Consider the following 27445-nt stretch of genomic DNA (forward strand, 5'->3'; position numbering starts at 1 on the left):
AAAAAATTCTCGATACATAACACGCGAAACAAACATTAACTAAAAGGAAAAATCGATAACAAAATAGGTATTCGTTATATACTATAAAATTTATCTGGTTTTTAATTATAAGTTTTTTAATAAAATTTATAATTAATTTTTAATTAAATATTTATTTAATAATTATTTAAATATAACGAAATTATGTAAGTGTAATTTAAGGAAACGTTAAAAAAAACTTAAAAGGAAAAAAAAAATCTGATTGTATTCATTGAATGATAGACTACAGTGGAGAAAGATAATTATTTTTTCCGATAATATCCCTTATTTTCATTATCTGTGTTGTAGTTTAATGTTATAAAATATCGTTTTTTAAATTTAAAATATATAACTAGTAATATATTTTTTATTGCTTAAATAGTTAAAAATTGTTATATAATTTCGTTTACTTTTTAATTTTGTCACGACTCTCTTTCATATTTACGCATGAAATATGTTAAATATGTATTAAATTTTATGTAAATAAATGTAAAATTTTTTTCTTTATTATTCATTACTTATCTAATTTATAACACTTTGTTATATTTAATATTTAAATTGTTATATTATTAAAATAAGTTTAAAAGATGGTAGAAGAGTCAAAATTAAATTTAAAAAACGATCTTCCGAATATTAGAGGTACTCTGCAAAATTTCAGTGGATTATTGCTTTAAAAATTGTACGTACCTTAACGCTGATTGGTTGAAATATCTCTGCCTACTTTTATTTCATCAATTTATTATTATATGATTGGGTATTCAAATCTTTAAGAGATTGTTCTTTCAAATTTGATTAAGTACCACCTATACTCACTTAAATTGCTTTTGCTAAATTGTTGTGCCTTTAACATCTAAAATTCTTACTATAATTAATAAAGGTTCTCTCTCTTGTAGACATATTCATATAAACTTATATAATATATATAATATTTTTTAAAATTATATATAAATTATTTAGCAGCTTTTCGTAGAAAAACCAGAGATGAATCTTATTATTCAAATTATCCGCATAATTTCCATTTTAGCAAAGAGAACAGCTTATATAAATATATAAATTTATTTATATGTAATCTTTTATTAAATTTAAAGCTTGTTAAAATATTTCTAACTGCATTAATAATAATAATAATAATAATAATAATAAAAGTTAAAAAGAAAAATAAATCAAGTTTACAAAAGTAAAAATTATAAATGCAAATATTGGCTTATGAAATCAAGCAATTATTTTCTTGGTATACCACACATTATTTTCCATCTTTAACATAATGCTTCTGCTCTTCATCTTTATTAACAAAAATGTGTACTCGAAAATATTCAAATTACATAGGTAATTTGAATAATAGGATCCATCTCATTGCTTTTTTTCAAAGAGCAGCAGCTTATCTCCAACAGAGATATCTTCTTTCTCAATTTATAAAAACGTTATTAAAGTTGTATCCAGTTCGGAGAAGGGAGCAAGAGGTAAAAAAAAAAAAAAAAAAAAAAAAAGGAAATGGTTTCATCTAAGAACAAAATCAATAATTGACAACAATCAGTGTAATGCACGCATCTTTCGTTTCAACAATTAATTAACCATGATTGATGCTGATATAATTTAAATATAATCGATTCGATTGGTACACAAAAGTGCGATTTTCATTAATCAATCCTTCCCAACTTTAACATTTAAGAAAATAATAATAATAATAATAATAATAATAAAGAAAAAAGTAGCAGCTGTATAACTCAATTAAATTATTTTCAATAAAAGTTTATAAAATATTGTTCCTTCGTCGACTGTTAATGTGATTTAAATATTATTTATTGTTATTCTGCTTGGGATAAACACTACGTCGTTGGGGTTAAAAGCTGAATAATTCTCTTGTGATTAAAAATTAAAATTTCATTAAAGGTATCCAATGCATGACAAGCCACCATCGCCAGACAGCAGCCATAATCCCGAGTCAATATCAGTGGCACTAGTGCATGAATTCTGAAAGTAAATTACTTGTAGAAGCCGGAGAGTAACTTATCATATCTGGAGTAGAGTAAAACTATTTAAAAAAAGAAAAAAGTCATCTTTAAAACCGGATACATATATTTTAAAATGTGATTTAGAATTAATTTGGCAACACTGTTATCAATCTAAATCAACGTTATTAGCTTTACTTTCTTAACTATTTAAAAAGTAAGAATTTAGAGAGAGAGTAAAGTTTGTTAATATATATTTTAATATGTTTTCAGAGCAGAATTAGCAAGATTAAACTTTAAATAAAAGAATTAAATAAAATATTTATTAGATATATTTACCGTTAAAATGTATTTGGCAACACTAAATGGTATACTTTTCAATTTTATGATTCAAAAAATAAATGAATAAATGATGTATTTTAAATATATATATATGGTAAATTTTGCCAGATTTATTGTACAGTTATTTAATAAATATTTGAGTTATATTTTGTTTTGATAAATAAATAAATAAATGTAACTTTTATAGAATTATAATAATTAATAATTGTATCAAATAAATAATTATTCAATTAAATAGATAAATAATGTCAAGAGCTGTCTTATAAGATTATTTTTAATATTTAATATATTGTTTAATAATATACAAAACTCATTTACTTTAAATCATTATTTTTGTATGAAAGGCACTGAATTGCCTTTAAAGAATTTATTTTATAAGAATTATTTATTTTGCAACTATAGTAAAATAATATTAAACTTTAATAAATATAAAAATTCTTTTCAAGAGGATTTGAAAAATATAATGAGTTTTTATATTTTTTTTAAAAAAGTGCTTACAAATTCTAATGAAATTTTATTTCTTTTTTTTCTTTTGTAAATTTGATTTTATTAAATTTAGAAACTTTATGGATTTAATATTTATATTGAGTTAAAACATTATCGATTTTGAAATTTTTAATTCATTTACGACACGTCTAATATTAAAACTACAAAAGATGGCGTTGTTATGCTTTACGAGTGTTGCCAGCTTGTGTTATGCTTTACGAGTGTTGCCAGCTTTTTTTTATTTCTTTTTCTTTTTTTTTTTTTTTTTTTAACCGGCAGACAACTAATCTTAGATATATTAAAGATTAATATGTGTAAAAAAATGAAGATAAAACAATTAATTTCAAGTCTATAATTTTTTTTATATATATAAAATATTTACTTGTATACTTTTTACGAAAGTTAATTATAAATATTGTATTGTTCAAACACAGTTTCCAATTTATTTCTCTCTGACTTATTTAGTAAATTGTAAAATTATTTAAAATTAAAGCAATTTAACAATGTAATAGTGATATAAATTACCTTGCATTAGACAGAGAGCCCAGTATAAGATTTGAACTTTATCGGAGGTCATTCCGTTACCATGACTCCAAAGAGACTTTTTCCCAAGAAGGATGTCTATTTATCTTACAGGTTACTCCTATATTCGATCCAGACACTTCACCTTTGTAAATCTAATCGGTAGCAAACTGGGCGGCATGATGTTATACTGGCACAACGTCATACCAGCAGAGCTGACGTATCTCCTTCTGCATGTCTGTTGTCATCCCAATACCCGGCACCTTCATCTTATTGGAATGTCATAGAAAAACTAGAAAATTTACGACAAAATTCTGTTCTGAAAGTAAAAAAGAAAAAAAAGAAAGAAATTGAAAAAAAGAATGAATTTCGACAAAGTAATCTTTAAAATATTTATATCTCTCCGTAGATTAATTATCTTTAATAAAATTTTCTATAGTACAGCTACACCCCGAAAACATGTTGACAATTTTTTATAACCGAAAGTAAAGGATATAAACAGGAATAATGGCTTTAGTCTCTAACTCGTGGATAAAATTTCAATTTTGAAGTGTTTCGTTAATTCTTGGTAGCGTGAATATTTTACATTGTATATCTTCCCACAGGGATATGTATACTTAAGAGATAGCGTGTATAGATTATGTAGTTTTAGCTGGAGGCTGTAAAATACCTTGAATAACGATAGGATATAGAAATTCAGTAACATTTTGTGTAGCAGAAATTACTGGCGTTAGAAAGAAAAACCTGTTGAGATATAAAAATATATATATATATATATACAGTCTGTAAATGACAAGCTGTACCGCTGAATGTGACGTATCAGATATTTTACGAAGATGATTCTGATCTCAATTTTGCTTCGGGTCACTTCTGCTTGGTCGAAATCCTAGATATTGGTTTCTGGACTTAAAGTGTAGATGACAGAATACGTAGGTCGTTCCTTTACAGAGGGATGTTTGACTTCAATACATGTCTCCTATTTGAGAAAGTTTTCTTCCACCGAAAAAAAAATCGTTTCTCCAACATTTATCTTCGATTCTTCTTCCAGTTTGTGACCTACATTTTTATAACCGATCGGTAAGAGAAGTGATAGGATTATAATTTAGAAAATATAGCGGGGGGACTAAGTATTGATAACCATAGATCATCACCACATTGGGTTATGTCCCATGTTTCAATATCCAATAGGAAAATTGTTTGACGGAAATTATTTTTCTTCTTTCCCCCATTTTTTTTTTTATAAGTTTTCCTTTTTCTGATTTATAACTCCAACTATAATAAATATCATAAAACTACTTTACTATAACAAAAATCGATAATTTGTATCGATAGAGCGATTGAAAATTCCGTTTATGTTAGGGTTGAAAAGACGAATAACAGATTTTGGAATCAAAATGGAGGATGTATACATGTCAGACGTATATTGATCTTTGTAAATAAACATTTTAAATATCAAATTTTACAGTAGAAGTCATATATATTCGCATGAAATTTTCTGCCATTCTCCATCTATCTAACTCAATATCAAATGCAATAGGAAGAGGGATGTCGGAATACAGATTCCGTCTCCTGTCTAAACGTCAAGTTACATGTCACTCAGAGACGTAGAATATATAACTTTTACTTGATGGACGTACTAACTTCCATTAGATGTATTGACTCACCGGTCTCCTCTGGATAGATAGACTTTGACATCATTTTTAACTGTATTGAAAGAAACGTAAAAAATTGTACACTATACTCCATCCATATATATTTTTCTCTTAGAAAAATTCACTTTATACACTTTAATAATTAATAATTTATATAAAACTATACAATTTAATTCATTTATTCAAAAAAAGTAATCATCTTTAGTGCTTATATCAAAGACTTTTATTGATAAAGTTTCAAAATGGCGTCGGAAGAATCGATTATTTTTCATGAAAACGATGAAATTATTTTTATTTTAATTGAATTTTAGATTAAAAATATTTTATAAATCTAGATCAATAAATTTATTAAAAGTTTACATACAAGTGATATATAAGATAAATTTGATAATTCAATAGTACATAATTTAAACTATAATAACATTTCACAAAATATTTATAGCTCCATATACTTTTTATTTTTAAATCAAAATAAATTATAACTGTATTTTTTTTCGTATGCATATGTATTAAAATATATTATACAGAAAATATTTTAAGATAAGAGAAATAAGTTTTTATTCCAAGCAAAAGAATCCATTAAACTAATGGAAAAAATACACAGCAAAAGGAAAAAATAAGACAAACAGAAGGTATTTGTTGGTGGTTTTAAAACAAAATTCTCTTTTCTGATCTTGAAAAAGTAAATTCGGAATTAAAACTTGTTTCGTTTTCTAACAATAAAATTAATCTTAAGTAAACACGAAATGCAGAAGTTTTCTTCTAACATACTACAGGGAGGAAAAGAAAAAAGAAAATGAAAAGTTTGTATGATAAATTTGTATAAATGTTGATTTTATAAAAATTTTAAACGAGTTTATTACATATTTATAAAAAAGACACTGTTAAAAGTTGAAAATGTGCGAAACAAGAGACGAGTGACCTATGAAACGTGACTAGAAATAAGTGTAAAAAAAGAAAAAAAAAGTAATTTGCTGAAACAAGAAAACAAACTTCAGTATTCTACGACCATATATCTAGAGAAAATAAATGCCATTCTTCTCATAAAAACGTCTATTTTTAGTTGAATGGCTTAGAATGCACTTCGTTAAGAATTTTGTGAATAATTAATTAACACGTTGCGAAACTTCAAAACTTGATATACACTTAATTAAAATAATTATTGAAGATTTTATATATATATATATAAAAAGGTTGGTAGATTGATATCGTTTTTATAAGGTTAAAATCCACGTAAGTGGAAATACGCTGAAGGAAAAATGGCTCTTGTTGAATGTGGTACGAGATAAATAAGTTGATGTTCTGCTATAACACTACAAAATAAACAAAGGTAATTCAGAAACTCGAAAGAAAATTGAACGGTAAATCTCGAGAAACAGTTTTGATGGATAAGACGAATTTTTAAAAATGATTAAAAATGAAAAATATATCAGAAAAGTTTCGAGTAGAATACATTTTCAAATGCCATTACCTATATGAAATTGTAGAAGAAACTTTCAATTATTTAAAATTAAAAATATATTCTTGAAGATGAATTTACAGGATATTATCTTTATTACATAAATAGCTTTTTTCTTAAAAGTATTTTGTACTGTTAAAGATTGTTGTAGACGGTGGTAAATAGCAACTGGAAAGGATGCCAGAACGTCAGTACTATCTCCTTTACTTTCACAGTTTACGATGTATGTCCAGCATTTACGACAATGTTCTTCTTTCTATCCATCAGATATCTTATTTTTCTACGGGGGCAAGATAGAAAACACGGCCATAGTTTCGCTCCTATGGTATCTCTTCTACTTTATACTCTTATTAAAAAAACCTCACATAAAAAAAGATTCTATGGCGTGAATCCCAGACATTCTTACAGTATAATTCCTCAAAAATATTACAAATTGTAACTTCGGATGAGGTTAAACATAGTAACATTTACTGACAGCGATAGGTAACTAAGTGCCGATCGTAAAACTATTTTTAAAAATATCATCAATACGGAATGGTTTGCTTTATCTGTAATTCTAAAATAGACCGTAAAAGAAGATAATTTGGAAAAAAATATTTCTTACGTTTCGACTGTTTCCCACCGAGAAAAATCTTTCTGCCGTTGGTCGGTGTTGTGACAGTGTCATTCACATTATTGCACTAGAGACTAGAGAGAAATAATAGTTCTTCTGGAAGCACTGCATCAGCTGATAACATTATGGTTCATCTAATCTTTCCACACCAAAAGGAATTCTGAAATCAAAAGACTAGACCATGACCAAACTATAAATGGGTGGTCGAGTCGAGGCAAGATATCCACAACATCTTTACACCCTAACTAAAAGTATTATGGTGTCAAAAATGACTTTTTTTCCCGTCCAAACCAAGTAATTATCTTTAACAAAGTAGCACAAGAAAGTAGAAAGTATCCTAAGTTATTACATTCTACACGAAATATATAGAGTATATATATAATGTAGCGAGTTTTATAAAGTTATATAGAAAGTTATACTTTTAATTCAAAAAATAAAAAGAATTTGATTTATATTTGAGTGGAATTTTGGTGAGTAAGATACGTTTGAGTTATATAAATGACATAATTAAGTAAACACCTCCATATAAAAATATGTAATTCTTTACGATGAACAATCAAAGCTCCACTGACCGTCATTCGAAGGTTGTGGACGTTGTTTGGAGGTTTGGCTATATTACGCGTAAATATATTAAATAAGGTCGGTTTTAATACGATTATCTTCACGATAAATGGTCGAAAAAATTTTACATTTATCCATTTTATTCGCTCAAACGATTGTTAAAGCAATTAATATAATCACGTTAATATGTCTGCAACCAATTGCCATTAAGAAAATCATTCAGTCGATTATTGTGTAGATAATACGTAAGCAAGCAATCGCCAGTAAAACAATTATATATCAGCTGATCATTGTCGAGCAAATCATACATTAACTAATCATCTTTAAGATAATATTTAAATAAATGTGTTCTCCAACTAATAACGGTCAAATCAATGTAGTACTTCAATCAACTGCCATTAAAAGCTCTTCGTACTCTTCACCAATTATCGTAAAGGGAAATAAATCCCTAATCAATTTATTTAGGGAATTTTTTTGAATTGAATCACAAAGACTTGGAGGAGAACTTCCTGTATTCGTAGTTGAAGAATTTTTAGTTTAATTTCGTCTCCATTCAATTTTTACGACAAATAATAAAGAAACTAAAGCAATATTTCTTCTTTTCTAAATATTATATTTGATATATGAGAAAAACACAATTTATTTTTAAACGCTTGCATTATCGCATAATGTTATGACAACTGTCGAGAGATAAAGTATAAAGTATCGCCATTATTTATGACATTTTCTAAGTGACAACTTTAAAATAATAGCACTAAATTTTTGAAATAATCGTTATAGAACGTACTCAGTGGAGCGAAGGTTAGTTTTTGAAAAGTTTTCCAAGTGCTGAGTCAGTTCTTTAAAATAAAAATTTAGGGAAAAAAAGAAGAAAGAAAATTCGATAGATTGACTTTTTTAGAGTGCATAACTTGAAAAATTACCGTCACGGAGGCTTTTTTTTTCCAAGTTGTACTCTCCTATAACTTGAGAAATTTGTCTATTCTAATTGTATCTAGATGTTGAGGTAGTTAAATTTTAAAGCAAAATAATTTTGAAACGGGTAAGAAAGAAAAGAAATCAATAAATCGAATCGGTTGGAGCGTATAAGAGGCATTAGTTCAAAGTAACAACTTGTAACTTAATTAGTTTGAATAGTGAACATCTCGCTGCTGTTTTATCTTGATTGGCTTGTTTATTCTAAGCTTTGCTACGGCTTAATACGTTTGGTAAAAAGAAATAACCAATTAGCATTCTATAACGTAATTAAAGCAAAGCCCTTAGTTAATCAACTTAAGAAAAATATCGATAAATCTTTTATCGACGTACAACTACGTATAACCAATATATGTGTAAAAGTATGTTCGCTATAGCATAAAATCCAATTTTTGACACACGAAAGAATTTAGTTTTCGCTCATCTAGGTCACCATTAGGGAAAACAGCAAGAGATATTCCTTTATTGAGTTTGTGAAGCCATAAAACCACATTGTAAACGTCAGTTTAAATCTAACCTTATTGTTTACAACTTCGTATAATTTTAACTCGTAAAGTTTAAAATTAAAGAATATTATCTTTAATTATATTCTGCCCGATAAATTTATACATAATAAATATATTAAATTTACGATTTTTGCAATTTTTAAATGGATTTTAGACCTATATCATTTATTTAAAAAAATCTGTATTAATAATCAGCAGAGTAGCTAAGTTTATTTATTACGTCATTTATGAGTAAAATGTTAAGGATAACGTGATATAGGCAACTTTAATTATGCACTCATCGTGTGATTAATATGGAATTATTTATAAATGATGTATATCAACTGGCTAGAAATTTTACCAAGCATTAATCTATTTCTGATCGATCTGTAAACTAGCAGGCTTTATTTTTATTATTTACATGATTTATATATTGTGAACAATTTTAACTAAGAATATTTGGTTTCTTCTCTTTCACCACATGCTCTGTATGTGGGTGGAATCGGTAGCTGCTACCGTTGCTAAGCAACTTGTGGTATCTTTTCTTTGCTGCTGGAGGATGGAGAGTCGAAGTAAAGCTTGTTCACTCCTGCTAAGGTCAAGTTAAAGAGAGAGAAGAGACGTAAAGCCAAGACGTGATTTTGTTTTTGTATGGCCCGAATAGCTATTAGATTGAATAAATAGATCCTATTTGATTTTCTAAAGTAGAAAGTTGGGAGGATATTCGAAGCAATCGTTGTTAATGCAATCTCTGTAATTTTATAAAGTACTGGGAATTGTTTTATTCATAATAATCAACTCAACATCTTGTACATTTTCATCGTAATCGTTCTACACGACTTAAATTATACAGGTGAAATGAATTCGGATGTATAGCGCTTAATGTAAGTTTATTTAATTACTATGTACGTTTGATAATAAAGCATTGAAAGATTTAGAATTTAATGATGTAATAGTTGGCTTTAAACTCTGATTATAGATATTATGTTATAAACAATTCTACATCTACAAATATATACGATACTTTCACTCTTGCAATGTTTACTGCAATACAGAGTTTTACTTTCTGTGTTGGAATATACGAAACATTGTAGAATACATCTATAGAAACAAAAAAATGTTAGAAAAATATAAACTTTCTGGAATTTTATAGTGTTTTTCTATATTTTTTTTGAATTAATATACTTTCTTTCAGATAAAAGAAAAATGTAAACTAGTTTTTAAACTGGAAAAATTTCTCAAGTTACTAGAAAATACATAAATTTCTTTTGTTATTCTTAAGATAAACAAATTCATCATATATTTTCGAACGAAAAATTTTCTTCTGGGGTTAAGAAGCGTGGAAACACAACATCAACGTCATCCGTGACACAAATGCTTGGAATATCACGAGAAACGTATACTAGACATGGAAAATATTCCTCGTTGTGCTAATATAAAATTTCAAAGTAAGAAAGCATAATAAATATGGACGAAGATATTTACACGTAACTATTATTAATTCATAGATCGCAAGTCTCTTTTCTTCGGCTAAGGAATCAAAATCCTTTCAAAGGTAATCGTCAACTTCTACTTTTAGTGCAGCTATGGCATTACCCAGCAATCGAGAACTACCTATCACGTTTAGAACAGGACAATTTTCGATTCTTAGTGTCATTTGTACTGCAGCCAGTACGATTGAAGATCCGTTTTCGTGTCAAGAACCGACCATTCTCCTAGCGAAATTCGGATTCCATTCGATATTTATGTTACCTTCCCGATAACGTATAACCAGATAAAACGTGGAAGTCAAACATAACGGTAATATTCTTTTATCAAATATTGATAAAAATTAAATTATACGCAGGAATTACTTTTATGATCAACAATTCCGGATTGTTTACTACTAGCGTTGATGAACATTTCTCCGATTTCTCTAGGCGATAACTAGAAAAAACTGCTGTAAATAACTGTAATAACTTTGGAAAGCTTCCGTATATAATATATATATATATATATATATTAAATGTATGTATTTAAACACAGAATTCATCTATACCGGTTATTTGGTTATTTACATAAAAAGAAGAAGAATCGTCTCACAAAAAAGTCATTTCCTTCCAGCCAAAGCATCAGACGTTAATATTTTATACGGCACATCTAACCAGATAAATATTTGAAATATTTTTATTACAGGAGAAGAGCAGATGTTACGGTAGGAAGCGAAAAAACACAAGTGAAACGCAAGATTGTGACAAAAAGTATCCCCGAGGGGACACCAGAAACTATCCCATGCTATTTTCTTCAATGACGTGGTCAAAAGTCATTCGTCACAAAATGGCAGTCGACTACTCAAATGCTGTCTTCCTTGATCTATGAATATCGCATCCCATCAAAACCATACACTACCTATAGAAAAATTGCATACACAAAATTATCGAGTATCTTCAGTAATTCGAAACATCATTAGACACTAAACATTAGTGTAAATATAGTAATTTTTTTAAATAAGTATCACTGTATATTTGCGAAATTTTGATCTATGATAAATTCTTGAGCATAAAAATTGATCCAAATTATGATCTTTTATCGTTAGCTGATCAATCTTTCTTTGTCAAAAAGGAGCTAATTTAGAAAAAAATAGCCATAAAAGGAAACTAAAAAACAATTAGAAACATTATATCAGAGATTCGTTATTAAAAAACACCAAATATTTTAATTATTGTTACACGTGGAACCGAGTTCTTCGAGGTTTTAATAAGTAGCAAAATAGCGTGGATACAGTATTGACAAACTCGATCTATAACAAAAGGAAAGAAAAAGAAAGAAAATTAACATTATTAAAACATATAATTTCATAAAAATTGATCAGTTTGGAAATAAGATAAACAAACATTTATCTTTCGTTTTGACACCCATTATTCATAGGAGCCTGCATATTCCCAAGATGATAAGAATCTATGAAGAGAGAAAAAACTATTCATCACGAAAGCAATTTGTTAAATGTATTCTTTCTCGAATTCGATATCGTTTGGAAATGAGTTCTCTTTCCTAATAAAAAAAAAGAAAAAATCTGACTTTTTTCTTTATATTTATTGGTAAAGTTTTAGAGACGAAACGTTTTGAAATGTCCATACTGCATATGATGCGAATGTCGATTCCTATTCTGAGGAAGGTCGTAGTTCTTTCCATCATAAAATTCACTTCTGAGACTAACGTAATCAACCACTCTAGACCAAAACTTTGTGTCTTTTCAATCCCTGGAGTCGAAGCTGTCTGTTCCACTCATCCTTCGTGTTCACAGAGGAATTGGTAGGTCCAACGACAAACAGATTACCTTCAGTTACAAAAAAACACATCGTTTCTGTAAGCCCATTAGATCTACTAACGTGATGCAACTTCTTACGTGTCTTTCTATAGCCTCAGGTAATGACCGACATTCGACTTCCTGCTGTTAAATCTTCATTTACAAATATTATTGGTTGAGGTTTCCATATTATTAGCCTAACCACTAATTAAATATTCTGTTAAATTTTTTAAAGATAAGTTAAATTACTTGTTAACTTCGTATATATATATATATATCCTCCATTTTTCAATGTTTATCTTTGAATATGATCTCAGTTGTTATGACATTCCCCTAGGGTAGGACTTGTTAGTAACTTTCCATGTTTTAAAGTAAACAAACACTCGTTTAACATACATTAAATAATTTTAAAACTGTAATTAAGACGAGAGATATTTACTTTTATTAAATTATATTGATGCAGATTCTTAATTTCATATAATTCATATAATTTAAGAAAATTCTTTCGAACTTAATCATAAAATGTAAAGAAAAACCTATATATATGTGAAAAGATCAATAATATTTTTTGAATTTTCTATATTTTCTGTGATAGATTTTTTGATTTTTTATTACTTTAATAAAGGTTGTAGTGGCTGTCTGGCCATCGACCAAGAGGAACGTAAAGAAATTTCACGATAACACACTAAACAAATATTGACACGCATGATTCTACAAACTATAAGCGTAATTGTTGTTTATGTAACATCCGAAACTTATATTTGTAAACAAAATAAATCAACAAGATTTAAATTTAACTCGTCTCCACTCAACCTTAATTAATTTGGCATTGTTAACGATTGCTTTCTGAAGCAATAGTAGCGTAAATGTTAGTACGTTTCTTGTCCAAAAACTGAATTCCGTATGGAAGATAATTCAGGATATATATATATATATATATTTACATTTATATATCAATATATATTTACATTTATTTATCAATATGCAAAAATTTAGGAATCATTAAAAAAATATGAATAAAACCACGAGGTTAATAATACCAACATTGAACGACATTAATAATGAAATTCTATTGCGGTAAATAAAGATTAAACAAATCCAGGACGAAACATTGCAAACATTTTTAAAATTCTATTATAGAATTTCCAATATAGAATTGAATAATTTATCAATATACAAACGGCAAATAATTTGTTTTTCGTTAATTACGGAATTAAAAAAAAAGAAAAAAAAGGTGAAGAACTTTCAAACAATCAGCACTAACAATCGTAAGTTAAATAAAAAGAATTGATGGGGTTTTTACAAAAGATATTAAAAAATTCATAGGTAAGCGTGACTAAGTACACGTTTCCACTAGAACATAATTAAATAAAACGTAAGAATTTTTTTTAAGAGGGCGCAAAGTCCAATTTGCATCATTCACCCCTGGCCATCCAATATTTATCATACGACATTTATTGTAGCGTGATATGATCAATTTTAAACGTTTGAAAGCCATCACGTCTAAGAAATATTTCCGATAATAACTCGTAAAAGTTGGAATATGTTCAAAAAAAAAATTTCGTACAAGAAACGAAAACTACCGCAAAGTAGAACACAACAAAGAAAACGTTTTAATGCATCCGAAAAATACTTTTCTTCATTACGTTTAATAGTAAACCATAAATTACGAATGGGAAATTTCAACTTTAAAAGAAGAAGAAGAAGAAGAAGAAGAAAAAAGAATTCTAAAGTTAAATAAAATTAAATATAAATTTAATTAACGAATTCTTTAGAGAATTTCATTTAATTTTAGTTAAAATATATCGCACTTCCTTTTCTTTTTTTTTTTTTTTTTTCTTCTTTTATTTTCCTTTTATCGTGTCTCTGAGAAATATTTTATGAACGTTAATAAATAACGTTTTACAAAAATTTAGTGAATTTGATGAGATTCCTTGGTAAAATTTATAAAAATTGCTATTTTATATCATTTATTTTTTGACTTTCGAAGGTCATTTGGCTCGCTAAAGTTAGATTTTTTACCAAAATTTGGCTATAATCTACGCTCCGAATATCATTAAACTTTTAGAATGGACGTCTCTAAATTTTGCCATCGATAAAAAAAAATATACGTATTTAAATTTGAATTTAAATTGTTATAAATTTATCAATTTAAGTATTTAAACGCGGCATTTCTAATGTCATAATGGCATTAAACTAAATTAATCAATTTAAAATTTGAAATGAAGCGCTAAATTTTAACATTTGACAGTTTCATATTTTAATTTATATAATTTATAATTAATTATTTTGAATTTTTAATTCGTTCGGTCGTAAAAATAAGCTGAAAAGTCTCTCGCTCGTTGAACATAAAGAGAAATTTCTTTTTATATTCAAGGAATAAAATTAAATAGAATTAAAATTAAAATACATATTCCTCGAATTTCTACTTATTCTCAATAACCGTGTAAATGATCATCGAATTTATTTATTTAGAAATTAATTATATTCATTTGATGATAATTTATTCAATTCTTAAATATATTTATTATAAATTTTACATATAAACTTGTTTGTATGATTATAATCATGTATATCTGCTGTATTTTAATAAAATTTCACTGATTTTAGGCCATAATTCAGAATCATTTTAGAAAAATAATTCTTAATTATGAAACCAGTGACGTTTAAAATTGACATTGTTTGAATTATTACGTAACAATTGAAAAAATTTGCGATTCAAATCAACGTAAAATACACAATATTACGTAACAATTGTAATTCGTTATTGTTGCGTAATATATTTAATACAATTGTTACGTAATTATTAATACGTAATAATTGCTCGCATTATAATTACCTTATGCTAATTTATGCTAAACGATTATAACTATAGTGTTACGTAATAATACGTCAGAACTGTGTAAGATTGTTACGTAAAATATAATATTACTTAATCTGATTTGAGTCTGCATTATCACGTCACAATAATGTAAATTTTCGTAACACTCGGACAACAAATACGTAATTAATAACTGTTTCCATTAACGTTACGTAATACAAATGTACTCCTGTATTTGTTAGATATATGTTACGTCATTGTTGTTTATTATTGTTACGTGTGATAACACGTAACGATAATTTTGTTTACGTAATAATTACTATGTAAGGCTAAAACAAATAAAGGGAGGTGAAATATATTTACCAAGTGATAAATAAAGATAAAAAATAAATAAAAATTTAAGTTTAAACACGTTTAAGCCATTTAAAAATGTAATTATAATTCTAAAAATAAATTACACATGTATATTTTTTACGTATATAATTTAAATTTGAATAATTAATTTTATACCAAAATAATCTTGTATACAAAATTATATGTGGTCAATACATACTTTTCTACATGCTAAATCACATAAATTCATTATATATATATAATATAATATAATATAAATATATATTTTATTTTATTCTAAATATGTCAATGTAATATTCCTGAGGCAAGATACATGCAACCATTTCGCTCCTGTTTAATGAGTAAATGTTGTTCAGTTAATTAGCTTTAATATTTAAATAAATGTTAATCAAAGCATGTTATATATTGTTAATGCAGCCTTTACTTTGTGCATAAAATATATATATACCGTATATCGATGTTTCTAGATGCTTAAAAATGTAAAAATCGAAACTTTAAACCAATAGGAAAACTCGTCTTTAAAAACTGTTTATCGCTAAATTCTATTGAGACCAACTTTAAAAGTATACCGTTTTTGTTTCAATTACTGAAAAATCTTGGTAATTTTGATATAAAATAATCGAGCGATCACCATTTTTAAAACAAAATGGCTGAAGTTAATTGTATTTTATGAAGAGTTTGCTTATTGCGTTGCATTAAACTTCACACGTTCAATACATTTGGATATACAAAAATCAATACAGTTGGCATGAGTGACATTGAAAAAAAACCTAATAAAAGCCTTTCTTTTTCAAATTATATGGCCAGAAGCAGCTTATATCATGTAATTGTTCATAAGTATCTTAATCTCCGGCACTATATGGATCACTCGAAAGTAGAGTAGGTTGTTGTTATCCTTTAATTAAGGTATCATATCATACAGAAAGTATTGTCAACCGTTGGATATGTACAAAGTGGACATTTTAAGCTCTAATCTTTATTATTATAGGGATAACTCGGCCTAAAATCTCGATTTTATTATATTTCTTAAATAGTTTAGCTTGTCCTGTAATTATGCCGCGATCTTTTAAGGTATTATTCCGTGTGTCATTCGAGAACATAATTTGGCATTTTACTCTTTAACGTGCCAGAAATTTCGATATTAAGAGTTACCAGTTATGGTTTAAAAATGTGATAATTGGCAGCCATTAACTGCAGCCAATGTCATTTTAAGGTTATTTAGAAAACTATTGTTCACTCGAATTCCGTAAGAATCAAAGGAAAATAAAAATTGTTTTCAATTAAAAAGTATTATTTATTTAATTCTTTGTAAAGATGGTAAATCTTAATTTGTCAAATGCTCCTAACAACATAAATAACGTTTGCTCTTACGTATTGTAAGCTATTCTATATCTTTATTAGCTTTTAAGAAAATTAGAAAAAAAGGAATAACAATTTTAAATTATAAAAATTGAAAGAACTTTAACCTAAATGTGATTGTCAATAGGAGAAAAGCTAAAGTGTAAATTTATTAACTAAATATTTTCGAGCGACCAATATTGATGGCATAAAGGGGGTGGAGGGAGAAGTAAAGAAGGATTACATGGACGACAGTCGTAAACAATCCATCGTTTGCCGGTTGCCATAGTAACCCCGGTAGGACGGAACAAATCAAAGATCCATTCTCTCTCCCTTTCTCTCTCTTGATGCGAAATCCCAAGGATGGATGATCTTTGCTGTAAATTGATGAGAAATGCTCACATTCGCACAACCCGAATTAGATTTTTGAATTTTACTAGATACAAAACTCTAAAGATGAAGTAAAAAAATGTATATATATATATATAAGGAAGTGTTTCTTTATCGTGTAATATTTTGTCCATCGCGACTTGTCATCAAAGGATATTTAGAAAATAAATAGGTGTAGGAAATAGAAATTGTCTTGTCGGTAGCTAGAAAGGAAATGGCGATTGAATCGTTCCCAATATTGGTTCTCTTTAACGTTCACTCGCCATACTTGAATCACAGAAAAAGAAAAATGATTTCTTCTTAAATAAATGCTTTCTATCAAGACACATAAAAAAAATTAAATATTAAAAGCTTTGTTTATAAGAAAAATATAAAATTTAATTAAAACTTTTAAGGTTATTTTTTTAAATCTTAAATGCATAAAAATAACATTCCTAACAATGCAATTTTAATTGATTTAATATGTCATATAATTTAATATCTTTATGCTCGTTCTAAAATTAAACAGTGAACAATATTACAATAATATAATTATTAAACAGAATTATAAATATAAATATTATTATAATCCATACTAACTAAATTACAGTTTTATAATATAAACAGTATACGTTATAAAATGACTATTACATACAATAATTACAGCTTTAGTGGTATAAATATATTTTATAATAAATATTATAATGTATTGTATAATAAACATTACAAGTCAAACTTCTGAACAACCGCCATTGACGTGATAAAACTTTAAAAAATGGCTGTGTCCGTTGTTCAGAGGTTGTTTTGTATGCATTTTAGCTTACAAAATATCTATAAAAACGTGGCCACTGTTCACAGGTTTCCATCGTTGGGAGGTGGAGGTTCCAGTGTTACAATTTCGAGAATTTTAATGTTTAGAATAATTTTATTCGCACATTTTGAAATATATAGAGGAGAATTGGTGATATATGATGGAAGAGGAGTGAGTTAGTTTTCATTTATAACTGTTTTTTTATTTAAAATCGTGAATTTCGGTAAGAATTTTTGAATATTATTTAAAAAGTATAAACTCTTTTTGAAAGTAAAATAATAATAATTTAATCTAAATGCATAGTATATTTTTAAGAATGTTTCTTTTCTTCCTGAAACAATTCAGATTGTATCATTTGCTCTTTTCGGGATGGGTTGTTACATGTTACATAAATATAGATCTTCTATACATAGATCGAAAAAAATGTAAATTATTATATCATTTATAGCATTGTATACGTTTTATTAATTTAATAAATTAAAATAGATTTCTGTATTTACTAAATTCATTTTACACGTCTCTCATCAGATGCTCAATTTTTTTTTCCTTTGTTAAAATGTTGACGGGCGCTGAAAGACATTTAGAAACTTGAATAAATTACTTAAATAATTGGCAATTTTAAATGAATTTTAATAGGTAATGTTGAAACTATTCTCCTGTCTTATAGGCTATAACTTATATATGTATATATATGCATTGTATATTAGATATTCTGCATATATATATATATACACTTATACATACTGAAAATAGCAAAATATATAGCACATTTCAGTTAATTTTCTTTTAAAAAATAATATTATAAAAGAAAGTGATAATTTGTGGTGTAATTAAACACAAATATAAATTATAAACGTTTTATTTGTTAATATTTTAAAAATAATTAAAGAATTTATTACGCAAATAATCGTATTCGAATATAAATACAATTATAACGTTGAAGAACGTCAGAATATTTAATAACAATTAAATCATATACGTCATAATTAAAATTATATTTACTTTATAAAATATTACTTAAGTAAACATTTAAAAAATACATTATAATTGTATCTAAGAGAGAGAGAGGAGAGAGAGAGAAAGAAAGAAAGATTTTCATTCCGAACTTATTACAGATTTACTTTAATTCCAATTCAAAAATTAATTTAGGTTTAATTTAGAATCTATTGGTTAATAAGAAAAAGGGGGAAAGAAAAAAGAAAATTGAAATTCTCTCAACTTAATTAACTCATCTGCCAAAGACGAGATTCAAGAAATTTCACATTAGAAAAGAAAGTTCATTTGGGAATTGTTGGATTTTCTTGAATGTTGTATAACCGAATTTAGAATTTAAACAGATTACAATTAATTTTAGTTCTGGTAAATGTCGATAATATATAATTAGTATTGTAACAAATTATAACAGCTTACGTTTTTCTTGTTTTCTATTCTAAAAATCGTATTAAGTCAATGAATATATAAATATAAATTATCCAGTTTTATTTTTGGTGTACTAATCATACAACTTCCTCCATAAGAGTCTGAATGAAATCAGACTCTACGCGACGTGTTCGTTATAAATTGGATGCGACGTGGAAGATGCGGAATGGCGACGCCAACATCAACAAAGTTGTTAATAATTTCTGTTTCTTTATTATTCAATAAAGAAATAGAAATTATATTTCTAGAAATCAATACGTTTCGTCACATACATTAGCACATTTTTATGTCTGGATTGTTTATGGGTTTTATTTATGTTGCATGCATGTTTTGCATTTTGCATGTAGCATTAATTACAACAATGCACAAATTATAAAACAGAGATGGACACATAGACATACCTACATATATGAAAACACTAACACAAAAATGCATAATAAACTTAACATACAAACATACACTGACAAATACTAACATGCATACATAAGCATTACTTATATATGTTTATTTGTATTTAAATATATAAAATTACAGAAAAACAAACAAAGTGAAACCTATAAGTAGATAAAATTATATAAGCACGCAGACATTTAAAAATATATAAACACTGACAGAAAACACACGTAAACACCATGACGCGTAAACACATGGATGTGGAGATAGAGACGTAAACACAATTCCACAGGGATACATTTAAATAAGCGGATAAAACCTGATTTCAAAATAAGTCAAACCATTTCGGGACACCTGAAAAGCGAGTGCATTAATAAAAACCCCGACAGTATTTTTCTCACGAAAAATAATTCTTTGCGTTATTTTAGAAAGTAAACAAAAGAATCAAGCATTCATACATTCAAAGCATATTACAACAACAAGAAACAAGAAAAATTTTCTGCTGTTTATGAATAGAATACGGCTTAAGAACGTTAAAACAAATCGATTTCAATATTAATATATAGCGTTTCAATTGTCGAGTCAATAATAAGTTAGTGGCGAAGATGGAGGCGAGCCGTCAATACTCACTTCGATCAACAAAAGCAGAGAAGAGACCAAGAACAATAAACATCACAGAAATGATGACAGAATGTTAATGTAATCACAACACAAATAAATCCCAGAATTCATTTGCTAGATGATTATATTCCGAGCTGATAATGTTATCAGAGTGCACTTATGTTTTGTTGTTTTCTCCATAAAGTTTGTTGATTGAGAAAATTCTAGCAATGATTGAATTTTATTAATTGTATTACTTGGAACAGATAAACTTTGTCTTTCTTAATAGAAGAGTTGAAATATTTGTGTTTTTATAACATTTCTACACCACATTTATTATGTAATATACATACAGATGCGATAAAAATGTTCTTTGACAATAGAAACGAATGCATGGAGTTTGATTAATATATACTTCTTCGAGAACTTAAACATGAAGTTGAATAATTTGAGATAATTTGTCAGTTTGTCTGTAGTAATCTCTCTATATTTTCTTCTCGTTTATTTTACTCCCATTCTTACATTTTTCTCATTCATCAATGATTTGTATAACTGCATACTTCTCGTTGCATTCAATCATATCATGGCGTAAGTTGTACGGTGATCGCATCACATTTTTATATTTACTGTTTGTACACTTATTTTGCATCTCTTAAAAGGAGCGATGTTTGTACAGTCTTCATTGACTAAGTTCTATCTGCATATTTATTTCTTTTTTTTTAAACAGATATTCATATTTATTTGTTTGTATTTATGTATTTTAATCTGTTATATATAGGCGTGTATTCATGTTTTATTTGTGTGTATCTATTAATATATATATTTATGCATTATCTAGTGTTTAATATATATCTATTTTAAGCTGTCTTATAATCGATTTCACTAATTTTCAAATGATTTACATGTTACATTTGCATAAACCTGCATTTACATCTCTGTATGTTTCGGTATTGTAAGACATGATGCAGCCATCAGAATTGAAAAACAGCTTAATAAGTAAAATAAATTTAGTTATTCATTTATTTTATTTTATTTTATTCACTTTTATGTCAATTTTCTACAATAAATAGAATTTTTTAAAGATTTGTTTCTCGTTTGTTACCTCGCGGCATACGAGTATATTCAAATTTGACCTTTTTCAGATATTTATTCAAATTTTTATATATTTTTAATCATGGCAAATAGATTTTATTCTCTTTTTAGGATTTTCTTCTTGATGTTTATGTACTGCTAATCTCATTACATCAATATTTCATCTTAGTTTATAACAATTCTCATCGCGTTGCATTCAATTACATTATGGCGTAAGTTGTATGATGATCGCATCAGATTTTTATTTTTACTGTTTGTACACTTATTACGTATCTCGTAAAAAGGAAGATTCTGTTCTGTACAGGTAAGTAAAGAAACGAATGCTTATGGCATAAGTGAATTAATGAAACCGCTTTTAGGAGCAATCAGTGAAATTTTTCTTGGGAAAGATAAGTCGATAATTGAATTAGTCAGTGAAAGAAAAGTCTTCAATGTCTATGATCCAACTTTCCAAACTTGACCAAACTCAAGACTTTCCGAAAACCGAAAGATTGGATTAGCGAGTAACGCTAAAATAAATCCAATAATTGCAACAGACACTATTTATTCCTTCGTAAGAGCATAAAAGGTAACTTTTACAGCTTTTCCTTATTCTATTGTACGTTGAAGTTTCTTCAAAACCGCAATATGGAGTATTGATTTTCTTGTAATGTCCTCTTTTTCGGAGATTTCATTTTCAATAAGTCACAGTTTATTTTTTATTTGATATTTCTGCAGATTTTCCAACTTTATACAGGCAGTAAGAAACGATCTTGATGGGAGAAACGGATGGAGATCATATACCTAGATAGGAGGACACGACAGGAGAAATTTTTTAAACATTTATCTGTTTATTTGCTGATTTATTGGATATTTTTATGTCGTTTTAACAGTATTTTTTTTCAAATTTAAGTTTGGTGTTAAGAGAAATTAAAATAGATTTTTCACTTCTCATACAAAAAAAAGGGTAGTGAAAGTTCTCGTTACTTACACAGAAAAAATGCAGGTTTTTCCTCAAAAACTCCCTCTCAAAAATTTTAAAAAGGTTTTCGTTAAGGAAAGTGTATCTTATTACCTAATGAACGCGTTAAGATAGTTTGCTGAACTTAACGAAGTGGGTTCAGTAAATAAGATAGTGTCAATGACCGCTGTGAATAATGAGCGCAGTGTTTAGTCTACAGTCCTTTAGCAGGAGCAAGAAAACTTTTCAAAGAAAGAATTTTAAATTTTATACAATAGATAAATGGCTAATAAAATATTTAAATATAATTAATAAAATTTTAAATTCCAACCCAGTTAAAGTATTTTACTTTAACTTCGTTAACTTTAAAAATCGAATTAAACTTTAATAAACTTAATAAGTTTGCATTTATCGACGGAAAAAAATGTTTAATGTACATGAATATTAAATAATTTAAATGATTAAATTCCTTTTAAAATCTGAAATGATGTGTATTTATAAGCTTAACAATGTTAAATTATTTTATCCAAGAGCAGTGAACGATTCTCGGATGTAGCTTGTCTCTGGGGATTTTACGTACAGTCATCACCTTGCAAATATTATTCTTGTTACCTACTGAACAGTAACTTTCTATAAGTAAACAACAATCATTATATAATCCAAATTGAAATTTTAAAATAAAAATTTTAAGAAAAATTATTCGTGACGTTTTAATTTCTTCTTTAAAAGTTACTATTTTTATTATTTTAAAAAATATAATAAATAAAAATTGCTATATTTGGATAGAAAACACATAAATAAACGAATTAAACAAGAACTTGAACTAAAAATAATTTAACGAACAGAGGCAGTTCTTTGTAATATCTTTGTAATATGCAAGATATAGTGGAAAAAATTTTTTAAAGAGGCGTGGCTAAATAGAACTTCCATAAAGATAATTGGTTGAAAAAAAATTGTAATAACCAATAAGACAGAGACTTAATAGAAAACATTTTAAGATTGGTTGAATACGTAAAACTCTCTTAACGGCGATTGTTAAATAAAAATCTACACTAAATTATAAGCATGTCTGAGTAATTTATACTTTAAAATTACTGAAATTACTTCATAATTCATAAACACATTATGAATATTTAAATTCGTAGATTTAAAAAAAGAAAGTAATTAGAGAATTCTACACCTCTTTCTTTATTTGTAACCAATATATCACATAGACGTGAAAATTAACTTAATTATTTATTCTATAACTATGTCTATTAACTGGTCACTTCAAGGACAATTAACGAAACTCTGTGCAAACATTTGCAAACCAATCGCTTAAATGCCGAACAGATTTGATGAATCTGTCTATTAATATTCTAGATTAATTAACATTGTTTGAATTATGCATCGTGACGAACAACGTTTGCTCGAATTAAAAGTTAACATATGTAACTTTGTGGATCACAAAGGCACGCTCTAAATTATATCGAATTTTTTTATTTTTCTCAGATAAATTTCTACCACATTTTCCGAAGTGGCCATTTCTTTAAATAATTTACAAAAAGGGAAACAAATTTCACATCAAAATGGGCAACTTTAAAGAATTTTACATCTCTCTGCAGAAAGTTTAAAATTTCTGTAAATAAAACAAATTTAGCAATAACGTAAAAGCAACATTTGGTAGATTTTTGAAGCAATGTTTTGTTCGTGACGTGGCATATCTAGCTAGTCTGTAGTAAAGTAACGACTCTCGAGAGAACCTCCGAAGCTTGTCGAATATTACCATTGTGGTAGCGAACTTCAACGAGAAAATTTGTAGATGATTTGTTCTCTAATCACTTCTGGAACTTTAAGAGTAAGAAAAATTATAGCAATGGAAACGCTTTTGGCACACGCTGAATGTAGTTTCGATATTGTAACGTGATCAGAAAATATATTAAACTCGAACTAAGTAGAGAGAATTATTCGAGATATTTCAGCTGTAAGTTTTGATAAATTGCTATATTTGGATAGAAAACACATAAATAAACGAATTAAATAAAAAATTTGAGCTAAGAATAATTTGACGAACAGAGGCGGTTCTCTGTAATATACAAGATATATTTTGAAAAAAAAATTTAAAGAGGCGTGGCTAAATACAACTTCTTAACGATAATTGGTTGAAAAATATTATAAATAATAAAGAGTGTAACTTGAATTTCTATTTTATTATTCATCGTTAAGAAAGATATATCTTCAACCAACTCATTGACTTAATAAACTAATCATATTCAACTCTAAATTATTCGAAAGACAGAACATAAAATAATTCAAGATAAAAAAGAGAGAGAGAGAATATTTAAAATGAAGCAGATAGATGAATGAATAAGTTATGCAAAATAAAAGAAAAAATCATATAAAATATTTTTAAAAAAGCATGTCGATGATTGTTGTGTAAATAACTTTAAAAACAGCAGAAAAATTCTCGTTAAAGAAACGAAAAAAAAATTAACTATAAAAATTGACCTAATTTTGATGTTTAAATATAGAAAATAATAAAAAATAAAATAAAAATAATTAATTCGAGTTTTCTTATTTGTAGTAATTGGAATGTTACGTATTAAAAAATGAAGGCAGCTTTAAACAATTTTGAATTTTTGTTTTTGGGTCATTTAAGCAAGAAAATAATTTCTACAGCATCTTACAAAAATCTCTTATCAGCAGATTACACGAAACAGAATTAAAAACCCAACAACGACTTTTCTTGAATAAAGGATTAAAGAATAAACTCACAAGAGAAGCATTATAACATAAGTATAAACAAACTATACAAATTAAAAACAGCGAATGATGAAGGATTTTATTGTTATTATTACGATATCCCCCTCTTTTACAAGAAAAGTAAATAGTAACGTCGAGTTTTACAGCTTCCTATTTTTAATAATGGCCATTCGGGGGATAAAGCGACGATATAAATTTAAAGAAAATATATAAAGACGAGTAGCAAACATTAACTTTCGATATGTAATCCGGATTTTGGTTCTTTATCAACAACTGAATCGAGACAAGTAAAATAAATGAAGTAGCCCTGATAACTAATGCAATGGCAATTGATAAGGTTTACGAGAATCCTGGCCAATGCCGTCACTCCAGTGAATTACAATTTATATCAAAACTGCAATCTTAATCTTACCATTAGGGTAGAAGCTACTCGATAAATCCCCACAGATATCATAAAGAATCATCCGAAAATTAAACTTCATTCCAAATTAGATTACTAAATCATGATCGGAAATTGAATTTTTCGTTTTAATTCTTCTTCTATTTTATTTGAGATTATTATAAAGTAAAGAAAAATTTTATTTTTGTCACTTATAAAGCATACAAAATCTCATTCGGATGATTCTAAATAAAAAAAATGTAAGATAAGAGCTAGAGAGAATAGACAAAATAAGCAAGAATAATTAATAAAAACATAGGCAGTTCTCTGTGATATAAGTTATGTTAGATATCGAACTTGATAATTGGCTAAAAAAAATGAGTGTGTCTTAACGATTATTGGCTAATCATTTTTAAATATTGGGAATATTTACACAAATTTAATCATGGATAAAATAATCGTATCTCACTTAACATTTTTAATTAATAATATTTTTATACTCGTTGACCCGAAATTGATGTCTTTCGTACTCGTAAGCGATACCTCTGGTGTCTTACGAGTGCGAAATTGAATCATTTATATAAAACTTTTTAAATTAATTTATTACCTCTCCTCCAACAAATTTTCATCTAAATATAACTTATAATTTAGTAAAATTTGTTTTTTCTCCTGATTCATATCATAAATGTCAACAAACTTTATGAGAGCTTACTTGATGTATTGACTTCCACTACAACTCTATTAATTATTTTCTTAAATTTTAATCCAGCTTCTAAATTCTGAATAAATTTCCGACATTTTTAAAAAATGGCAAAAATTCAAATTTCGAATTTTAAGAAATTTTAAGATTAACTTAAAATGAAAACTTATGTAATGAGTAAGCAAAGTTTCTGGCTTTCTACTCCCAAGAGAGATAAATTAATGCCAAATGTGCACGATTTATTTGTCTAATGAATAATTGGATTCGACAAAATTCTATTTTAATCCCATTTTCGAATTCGTGGATGCGATTTTCTGTAAGGTGGATAATTTAACTCGATATTGTTCCGAAGTGAATAATCTCTTTATCATAAATTGTATTAATATTTCTCCATATCCGAAATTCTATTCTCACTGTTACAAACCCACGACAATTTATAATTAAATAAAAAATAATAATTCTTTTTTTTAAAGAAGTTTATTAGGAAATTTTTAAAAAAAATTATTAATCAAATTTTTAAAACTATTCAACCATTAATTGTTTTTTAGATATACGATATTGCGATTTAAAAAATCGCTAAATTGTAATATATAAATATATAAATTATTAGAAAGTGAGAAAACCAAAATCTTTCTATATAGGTGGTTCTTTGCTATAAATGTAAGATTTCAACTGTAACTAATTATAAACGTTGATTGGTTAATGAAACAGAATAGGCGGAGTTAATCAATTTTAATTGATTTTAACACCAATCATACCAAAGATAGTGATATCGTTAAATTTCTTTAAAAAAACGCAAGAGACCACCTATATTTGTATGGACTATTTTTTATTTAATGCTTATTTTCTACGTCGTTTATTAAGTTGAATACTTATTTTATCGCATTGAAGTTACATAATTTCATAAAGTGTAATTAATTAAATTTTAATTAAGAGTTTAAAAAAACTTTGTTGAAAAGTATTTTCTTTAAGAGTTTGTTTCATAAGTAGATTGATCCACTTTACTAGGGGTTACAGTTTGAAAATCGGATAGATTGTTAGAAGTCTTCCAATTTGGTATCATTGGGGATCACAATCAATCACAGTGTACACAGATACCAGACAGCTTTCATCAGAACAGTAGCATACTCTTATGACAC

At 27.0% G+C, this 27445-nt stretch overlaps 1 protein-coding gene across 1 annotated transcript in view; it reads right to left on the reverse strand.

Annotated features, from left to right (window-relative positions):
* Nucleotides 1-27445, reverse strand: part of LOC136980432 (neuronal acetylcholine receptor subunit alpha-10-like) — a 44007-nt gene that overhangs the window by 10350 nt on the left and 6212 nt on the right. The window contains exon 2 of the mRNA XM_067276538.1: nt 3321-3636. Within this exon, the coding sequence (XP_067132639.1) occupies nt 3321-3372 (52 nt within the window). The 5' untranslated portion in view covers nt 3373-3636. The remainder of the gene's footprint in view (nt 1-3320; nt 3637-27445) is intronic.

Source organism: Centruroides vittatus, unplaced genomic scaffold, assembly GCF_030686945.1.
Source record: "Centruroides vittatus isolate TY-2023 unplaced genomic scaffold, ASM3068694v2 contig_7, whole genome shotgun sequence".
Lineage (NCBI taxonomy): Eukaryota > Metazoa > Arthropoda > Arachnida > Scorpiones > Buthidae > Centruroides > Centruroides vittatus.